Raw genomic sequence first — 9,781 nt, 5'->3', positions numbered from 1 at the left:
TGTCTTCCTTGGTGGACATTTGCGTTCTCCGATTACTTCTTTTTATTGTTTGTTTTGCATCTTAGTCATTCATTTATTTAATTCGCTATTTATTTATATATTTGTTTATTTATTCATCTATTTATTACTGGTGGAAGGCTTAGTGGAAAGATGAAGCATGGCCATGGAAGCACTAAGAACATAAAACATTTAAATATACTAGAGAGCACAACAATACATTTATTTTCTTGGCGTGGATGTAGGTCTATGTACAAGTTCGTTGTACATGTTGATAACAGCGTTTGTATTCAACTTTGTTGCACTGTTGCATGTTGGCTACTGGCTGAAATGTTTACAAGACTATTACTGCCCACGTGTCTCTAATAATGAGGGGAAAAACGGCACGTTAACAGTGTTTGGTCCACATCCTTGCGTGATGTAGGCAAGCCTCCAGGATTAGATGGGCTTCAAGAGTGACTATATTCTTTTCTAAGGGGAGTGTGACACATCTATTTGTTTGTTTGTTTCTTTCTTTCTTTTGTTCATTTATTGCAGTTTGCCATGCTATGACCAGAAAGATATCGTCAAATTTACCTTCCACTGTGTCCCATCGTTTACCGTCATAACTTGGAGCTTGAAGAACGTCGGAGACAATCACCTCCCCACTGTTCGTCTTAAAAGACCACCATCACTTCCATCTAGAAGTGCAACCCTGAAGGGCCGGTACTCCGTCTCCGGACTGAGCCCAAGATTTCTATCAACTTCGTATAAGATGGTGACAGAAACAGACCTACACAAGTACAACACACAAAGCAATTAAACGTTTCTTCCCAGAACCAAAGGACCTTTGCCAATTACTGTGGAGCTGCAGGTCTCCCATCAAAGACACTGGAGACACTATGTAGCCACAAGGAAGCCAATAAAACTGTAAGTGATATTTTTCACATTCTTTTTTATGTAAATGACTAGGCGTGTAGGAGACCTCGAGATCCATGTACAGCCTACAACTTGTGCGAATGACAATGTACAACGCTAAGGCCTGAGTCCCTGTTGGATATTGCTGGCCTAGCACATACATACATACATACATGCATACATATATTCGTGTGTTGCTAGAAATTGTCTAAATTATGAAGCAATTCTTATATTGGGGTGCTTGCGATTACACTCATTATTATCCTTATCTATGTGACTTGCGAACTGAACCTTTGAAGTTTATCTCTAAGGCGCCCTACATACGCTAAAACAAAATACACTGAACTTTACAATGACTTTCAGGAACGGGTTATCATAACTGGCTCGCGCTAATAGCAGCACGCTATCGTCTTGGTGCGCGGTCGTTAATCTTGTGGCCAGGACAGGCTGGGTCACTCACTCGCTTCTCGACGCATATCAAAACATGCAAGTATTTTTCTGGGTGTTTATATACAAACATTTACATACATATATAAATACATAAGCCGACAAACACACACACACACACACACACACACACACACACACACACACACACACACACACACACACACACACACACACACACACACACACCAGAATCATGCAGCATTTTTTTAGTACTGAAAGCTGATGTCCACTCAAGGAAGTACACTACTCACTCTTAATTTCTACAACTACTCCTTGCTGCTAGCCCCCTTAAATCTCTCCTGTACCACCACCATGAGGCCAACTTAAAGTCGCTGGTTAATTATCAGTGACGGAATGTTAATATCTGTGTTGGGCAGTGAGAAGGATTCTCACCTCAGAAGCGGGAAGTCCAGGTTTTGGTCCCCGTTCACTATGATGTAATCAATCAAGCCTCATTTTCTTAGTTTCTTCAAGAGGTGAGGTAGACCATTGTCATATTTCAACGTTAACACCTACATAGCCAACATGGTTATTCTGATCACAATGGTTTCAGGCTACGTTCTCAACCACATCCATGACGACACATCTACGCATATATCCCATCTTACAAACAACCTTCCCAATATGGCGTAACTCAGTGTGATGAGGACCAGACAGGGCAGACCTGTCCCACGGTGAGTCATTAAAGTTCAAATCATTAACATGTGTGTATATGTTGTAGCGATGACGCACTGTACTGTAGACCTTTTATTCAACGTCCTTCTCCGACGCCGCCCCTTTCTTTCGCTGTTTTCTACGTTGTCTTCTCGAATTTCAGTCAAAGCCTCATCTTTTACAAATCCCTCGACTCCACTGAACCGCAAGGTCTTCACTCAACCTTGATCTTATCCCTGCTGTAGCATCCCCCAGACCTTACTCAATAAAAGACGTTTTGTCTTGTAAACTCTTCTTTCTAAAATTCGCCTTTTCAAATTAAATCCTGTTCTGAATATGGTCTTGTCTTCTACAGTGACCCATGACACGATGTATAAAACTTGTACTGTTAATGTCCTCTTCTTTCTAAAATTCGCATTTTTAAATTAAATTCTGTTCTGAATATGGTCTTGTCTTCTACAGTACAGTGGCCCGTGGCATGATCTATGAAACTTGTACTGTTAATGTCCTTTAATGGGTAATAGCTTACTGTGCATGTCTCTAAACAGAACATGACCCTACGCTGTCTAGCATGGGCCAGCACTGACTTCAATCTATTTACGTGACAATCACCTACAATCAATAGAGAATGACACGTTTCTCTTAAATTATGGCTGCCGTCAGGCGATTCTATTCATCTCTGAGAGACTGGTTAGTGAAGGGGCTTGATTACCTTACTATTGACTCATCAGTCTCAAGGGCTTCACCAGCGACTACCGTTGCGAGTTCATTCGAGTAATAACGACTTCGGTTACAACATTTTATTTTTCAAATCTCCAATTATTATTTTTCAACTCTCCAAATATAAGTTTATCTTTCCGTTACATATAGCAAAGCTGAATGATAAACTAAGATATTGTAAACCTATACGAATGTTAGACATACTGCTGAAATGTTCTTAGAGAAGTGTAGACCTCTGTAAGCGAAGTCATATTCTAGTTATTCAAAGGGAGGTTCTGTTCTTTACTGGATAAAACCACCTGACAAACAGAAAACCGGCGATTCTATCCTTTTGACGATATCCCGCCGGAAAGACAGAGGTGATAAATGGGAGGGTATACGGACATTTCGTCTCCAGGATATTTTGTCACCGGACGTTTCGTCTCTTACCCAAAAATGGGACGTTTTGTCTCTGTCTTTCCAATAGGATGTTAAAAAAAAAATGCATCCCTCTACACCAAAATATGATGTAGTCTGTATAGCCTAGTCACCACTAAGATAAGTTGAATCCATAAACCAATCATAATATGTATTCACCATGGTCTTTGGATCACGTGTTGGACTCGTGATCGACAGCTATTTTCCTTCCGGAAGAGAGCTCAGAGCTCGTATGACCGATCTATGGGAAATGCTGTGACCTTACACGCACACACACACACACAACTCCTCGCCCACGAGATTTGGAGTAACGACTCGAAGCGCAGCGATGCTGAAAAAATTTCATCACTGGGCAGGATTCGAACTTGGACCACCGTGCTCACGATCTACCAACCGCGCCACCGAGTCATGTATTACATACATGTTGCAATAAAAACTTTAAAGAGAGTAGCAGAAGTTAAAAGTTATCAGCATCGTTCTTTGAAACTAGTCTCCAATCACAAAAAAAGAGAAAAAGAAAACACAAATCTACCCCTTCAGGATTGTCAATAAAGGCCCTAAAATATTGACAGAATAATGATTTCACCTAGGTCTCTTAATCCAACCCTCGCCAACTGTCACTTGCGCGGACGTTTGAGCCCAGGACTTTAACCCACTTCAGTAGTTAGTGGTGTCTTATACCCTGGGCGAACTTCTGAAGTGGTTTTATGTCCTGGGCCCAAACGTCCGTACAAGTGGCGGTTGGCGAGTGTTGGATTAAGAGACCTAGGTGTATATCATTCATACTTCATACGAAGGCATATTGTAGGGTTTTATCTGAGACAAAACCTCCAAACTTCTTCATCACCAGGTCTTGCCCGATCCTGAATGAAATCGCTTGCTGCTTTCTCACCGTAGGTCTCCGTCCCGGAAAACCATCTTTGACTATTTCTTGTAAATTTCTCCCTCTCTTTTCAGCAGCATCGTCCACTCCTTGTGTCCATCGTTTCCTTGGCGCTAGCAATAATAAAACCAATTTTTTGTCCTACATCTGATCTTGCTGTGGGCCGAAACGTCTATTGCAAGTATGCTTTACCATTGGATTGAAAACTGGAAAGCTGAACAGTGTAAGTTCTAGTGTTTGGTAAACAAGACATCATCCAATTCAACCTTCATAGAAATTCCTTTTACAATAATTGACTTGTTTTCTGCTGGACGGGGCATATTCTTTTATACTGGCTGCCGCCAGTTGATTTGAATCATCTCCGAGGAGCCCCGTTTGGCAAGGAGGGAGTTTAAACCCAGGGGTTTCCCCACGACTGAATGAAATCACCTGGAGGGAGTCAGAACAATACATGCGTGGGCAACGTCGTCGCAGAGGGACGCGGAAACCACGAGAGAGGAAATCCTCACCGGAGACGCAGATCGCTAAAGCCGTACGAAGTGCATCCGTCACATGAACGGTTACGATGCTGCCGTCAAAACAGATGATAAAAAAGTAACAATATTCAAACGTTTGCTCTATCTTATTCGAGTGTTCGTTCAAGCGAGAGTGATCGTCTCATGCGATCCCATGTTCGAAGCGATGGGAGACCATACCATTGGTAGACTGACACTTTCCAAAGGATTCTTCTATCTGGTGAAGAATGTTTATAAGAATACCAGCCACGTGTTTGGAGGTCTTCGTGACGTCGGGGGAAAGGGGGGAGGGGGGTTGGGTGGAATTGTGATGAGCATAATAGATTGCAATGGAAAATAAATAAATAGATAAATAAATAAAACAAAAAAATGATAAATAAATAAATGAGTAGCTCAATAAATAAGTGAATAAGTAAATGAATAAATAAATACATAATGAATACATAAACAAATAAAAAATAAATAGATAATTGAATGAATAAAATAAAAATAAATAGAGTTATAAACACTAGTGACTACGCGGCGGGTGAAAATGTTTCTTCTTATTTTTACAATAAATCTACGTCATGGCTGTTGGTGAGACCAATACACGGATTGATAAGACGCATCGAAGTGAATGCATACAGGCTGAAGGACGGCGCCGCATCGAGGTAACAGATAACGTTAAGTTTTTCAACACGGTAACGATCATTGTTGGTCTTAGTTCTGGCTACTACTAGACGATTTCCTTCAGTCCGGAGTCGAACTCGGGGCAAATGGGGCCTGTGCCAATAAGGTCTCCGCTCCTCCCCAAATGCGATCTTCGGTTGAATACAGTCCTTTGGTATGAGTCAACATCAAGATACTTCTGAAATGCGTCACTCTCCTGAAGAGGTTAAGGCTGATAAGTTAAGATGCAGCGGGGCTCTATGTCTCCGACGTGCTCCTGTCAGTAACACATCAAGTCAGTCTTGGAGTTCGTGTGAGGAAAGGAGGAGGTACGCCATGTCCTCGGGTGTCCCTCGGTCGCGTCTCAAGTTCCACCTGGATTGGGTCACCACCCACACGCATACCCCCTCCCTCCCAGCTTCCTCCCATTCCAGCTCACTCCCTGGTCTATGGCCCCTTCCCTGGCCCTCAATACCATTGTTAATGTGTTCTCCCGACCGGTATTTTTCGTATGTGTTGTCCTGGTTTCCGTCCCGTACGAAAAAGCGCTACTGTTCTTCTTCCTTCACTTTTAGTCTTCGTCTCATTTTGCAACTCGTTGTCATTTCCCATACCCTAACCTGCGCAACGGCGGCTGATAAGAGCGATGCAAAGTTGAGTGACCTCATCGACACCCTGATGACCATAAGGGAGGCCATTCTTAAGCCCAGGTCGACAGATCTTGAGTTGGTCAAGTCGATAAAGGAGATCAAAGACGCGATAGTTTCAGCACCAAGTCCCGCAAGGGGGGGCCCGTGCCAAGACAATAGTGCCTTCAACAGACTCATGCAACAGACGGTCCGGATTGCCGCCGGACAAATGGAGAGCCTGCAGCTACGCCTCAAGTCCGTGGAGATAGATGTCAATGAGGCGAAAGAAGCTGCTATAAAAGCTGAAGCCAGTGTTTTGGCTGCAAAGAACGAGGCGGAGAGGGCAAGAACCGCCGCAAGAGAAGCCAGAGCGACTGCGCAGGAGGCGAAAGAGGTCGCATCCCAAGCCAAATCATACTTGGCTCGAGGGCATCAGGTGACGCATAGAGATCCAGCAGAACCAGAAGAGACAAAAGGAGGGAGTGAACAAACTACGATGGAACAGGTCCAAAGGCTCGCCCAGGAAGCCAAAGACCTTGCCACTGGAGCTCAAAACACAGCCGAAGAAGCCCAAAACACAGCCGAAGAAGCCTTGGGTGTAGCTAAGGAGGCCCAGATATTCTCTGTAGAGGCGACACTGGCAGCTGAAGACGCGCATAACACCGCGAAAGAAGCCATGGACTCCGCAGGAGCAGCTCACATCACCGCAGAAGAAGCCCACAACGCCACCAAAGAAGTCCACTTCACGGCCATGGAAGCTATGGCTTCCTCCCGAGAGGTCAAAGACACCATCGAAGAGGCGAAGACCATCGCCAGCACAACATTAAAAAGAATTACGGAGGAGATGGCGAGGACGAGGTCGGGAGACCCTGGTATCGAGGAAGATAACGAATACGAAATCGAGGAGGTGAAGGAAATAGCAAGTGAGGCCCAGAAGAGAGCACAAAAGGTGGAAAGAATGTGCCAGGAGTCCGTGAGTGAGGTGAAGGAGAGAACACGGAAAGTGGAGGGTATGTTTACCGACCTCACGCTTGAATTGGAGGGTCGATTTATTAAGGCTGAGGAAGCTTGTGAGGATGTCAGGGGGGAGGTGGGCTACAGGGTCACGAAGGTGGAGGAGTCGTGTGAGAAAGTCAAGGACGAAGTCCAGGACGAGGTGGAGGAGACGAAGGCTTTAGCAAGACGGGCGAAGGATGAGACTCAAGACGTGAGGAAGACTGTGGCCGAGGCAAAGGGCGTTGCGGAGCTGGCCAAGAGGAAGGCGGTGACGGCGGAGGAGACTGCTAAAAAGGCTGAGAAGGACGCTAAGCAGGCGTTGCTGGTATCGCAGGGGATGGAGAACCATATACAGCGTGTGGAGGCCATAGCTAAGGTCTCCGAGGGCCAAGCCCGAAAGGCTAAGCTCACGGCGCTGAGGGCCGAAGCCAGCAGCCGAAAAGCAGAGATCACAGCCTCGAAGGCCGAGACTATGACCAAGCAGCTCGAGAAGTCGTGCTTGGAGAACACCACGTCCTCGCCATGGCCGGAATACGACTATGACTTCGGAGACACGTTCAAGGTATGAAGGTTTCTGTATAAAATAAAAATCTTTGCTCTCTCACCCTCTCTCTTTCACACACACATACACACACACACACACACACACACTCACACACACACACACACACACACACGACTTGACGGCGCAGTGGTAGCGTTCGTGGCTGCCACTACAGTGGTCCGGGTTCGAATCCCGCCCAAGGCTGAAATAATTTTAGAATCGTTACGCTGTGAATCGTTACTCCAACTCTCATGGCCGGGTAGTTGTGTGTGTGTGTGTGTGTGTGTGTGTGTGTGTGTGTGTGTGTGTGTGTGTGTGTGTGTGTGCGTGTAAGGTCATAACATTACCCATAGTTCGGTCATATATGAGTTCTGAGCTCTCTTCCGGGAGGGAAATAGCTGTCGATCACGAGTACAACACGTGATCCAAAACCATGGTGAATCACACACACACACATACACACACAGAGAGACTCTCACTCTTCTTTTTTTCACATGGAAGAGCAGTCATATGTCAAGAATACCCAAGGACCCGCAAGCCACCGGCCAGAAAGGACATGTTAAGTTATACTCAAGTGCCGGATCAAGTGCTCAGGACCCTTCTAAGAGTCTGTGCTACTGACAGGCGCGGAAATAATAGCAAGCGAGTTCCGCAGTCTCCCAGTGAAAGGAGAGAGTGAGTGAGCACATCTTGACAAGTGTTGCTCTACAACTGAAGGACACTTAGATAATGTATCCCTTCAAGAGAATGACACTATTATTAGTTATTCTATTTTCTCGCTTTATTTAATTTGATTTCCGTGCACTGTAATTCGTCTTTATCTATTCTTGTTTTATTATTATTATTATTATTATTATTATTATTATTATTATTATTATTATTATTATTATTATTATTATTATTATTATTATTATTATTATTATTATCATTATTATTATTCATCTTACCTCACTATAGACCGAAAAATCTTGTTTCTATGGTTTGCCATTGTAACTTGAGTTTATATTAGTTTATTTCAGATCAAGTAAACAAGTTTAAAGCTAAGTTTGTCCGATAAAAGTACAGAGATGGATCCACAAAAACATAGCTCTTGCTCTATATATTTCGATTTAGTAGTTAAATCTTAACTACACCTAGTACGTGCAAGCTGTACCAGGTCGGCTTTTGGGTTAGGATTATTTTTATGATAAAAATAAAATACATAGATAAGTAAACACACACACACACACACACACACACTCACACACACACACACACACACACACACACACACACACACACACACACACACACACACACACACACACACACACACACACACACACACACATATATATATATATATATATATATATATATATATATATATATATATATGAAGGTAGAGGTAGAATGTAGATTGAGAGAAGCGAGTAAATGCCTTGGTGGATTAAAAAGTGTAATGAGAAATAGACATTTGGGAATGGATGCTAAGAGGAGGTTGTATGAAGGAGTGATTGTGCCGACAGCCCTGTATGGGGCAGAAACATGGAACATAAGAGAGGAAGAGAGAAGGAGTTTGAATGTGTTTGAGATGAGGTGTCTGAGAAGTATGATAGGGGTTACTTGGCTGGATAGAGTGAGGAATGAGGAGGTGAGTAGGAAACGGGGGTGGTAAGGGAGTTGGGAGATAGGGTGGACGAAAGAGTATTGGGATGGTTTCGAGAGGCTAACGATAGTATTCTTAAAATATTTTCTTTCCTTTATAAATCCTTGGAAGGGAAAGATTTATATAAGGAAATAATTTTTTAAGAATACCACCGTATTCTTACGGTGGTATTCTTAAAAAATCTTTATATAAATCTTTTTATTACAAGGATTTATATAATGAATGATTTTTTTTAAGAATACCACCGTAAGTCTTTTCTCAAACCATTCCTCGCTTGCAACAATGTTCTCTCTTCACATTGTCATCATGCACTATAATGACTAAATGGGATTGGCGTAACGCCACTGTAATCACTATAGTTGTGAAGAAAGTATGAAATGCAATCTATTGATTAACTGTTGAACTTGCACCTTCTCATAAACTGCAAGTCTCAAGAAATATTTAAGTGAGGATGGAAAAGGTGTTGAATTTACATAACTTTAATTCAGACCATTTGATTTCATATCCAGGCCATGTCTCAAATGACCTCTAGGTAGAGAGAGAGAGAGAGAGATTAAGCTCAGTAAGCACAATTGAGATCCTCATTACAAAAGCATTAACTCCTTCCATATCATTTTTTTTTCTTTTATCGAAGGGGGTTATAACCTATTTCAAATAAGCCCTTCATTACCGGGTGGCACTTTTCCTTTTAATTCTGAGCAACTCTTTGATTCATTTCCGTGGTATCCCTTCGGTGACCATGGGTTCAAAAACCAAGTATCGACCAGTCAGTATTTCATCTTG

General features: G+C 43.0%; 1 protein-coding gene across 1 annotated transcript in view; it reads left to right on the top strand.

Annotated features, from left to right (window-relative positions):
• The first annotated feature begins 5,481 nt into the window (after positions 1-5,481).
• The window catches only part of LOC143033924 (uncharacterized), a 30,398-nt gene continuing 26,098 nt past the window's right edge, over positions 5,482-9,781 (top strand). Inside the window, exon 1 of the mRNA XM_076199624.1 lies at positions 5,482-7,368. Within this exon, the coding sequence (XP_076055739.1) occupies positions 5,518-7,368 (1,851 nt within the window). The 5' untranslated portion in view covers positions 5,482-5,517. The remainder of the gene's footprint in view (positions 7,369-9,781) is intronic.

Source organism: Oratosquilla oratoria, chromosome 1, assembly GCF_046742065.1.
Source record: "Oratosquilla oratoria isolate Oo_2021 chromosome 1, ASM4674206v1, whole genome shotgun sequence".
Taxonomy (NCBI): domain Eukaryota; kingdom Metazoa; phylum Arthropoda; class Malacostraca; order Stomatopoda; family Squillidae; genus Oratosquilla; species Oratosquilla oratoria.
The sequence above is the reverse complement of the archived record's forward strand: the minus strand, read 5'-3'. Positions and strand labels throughout refer to the sequence as shown.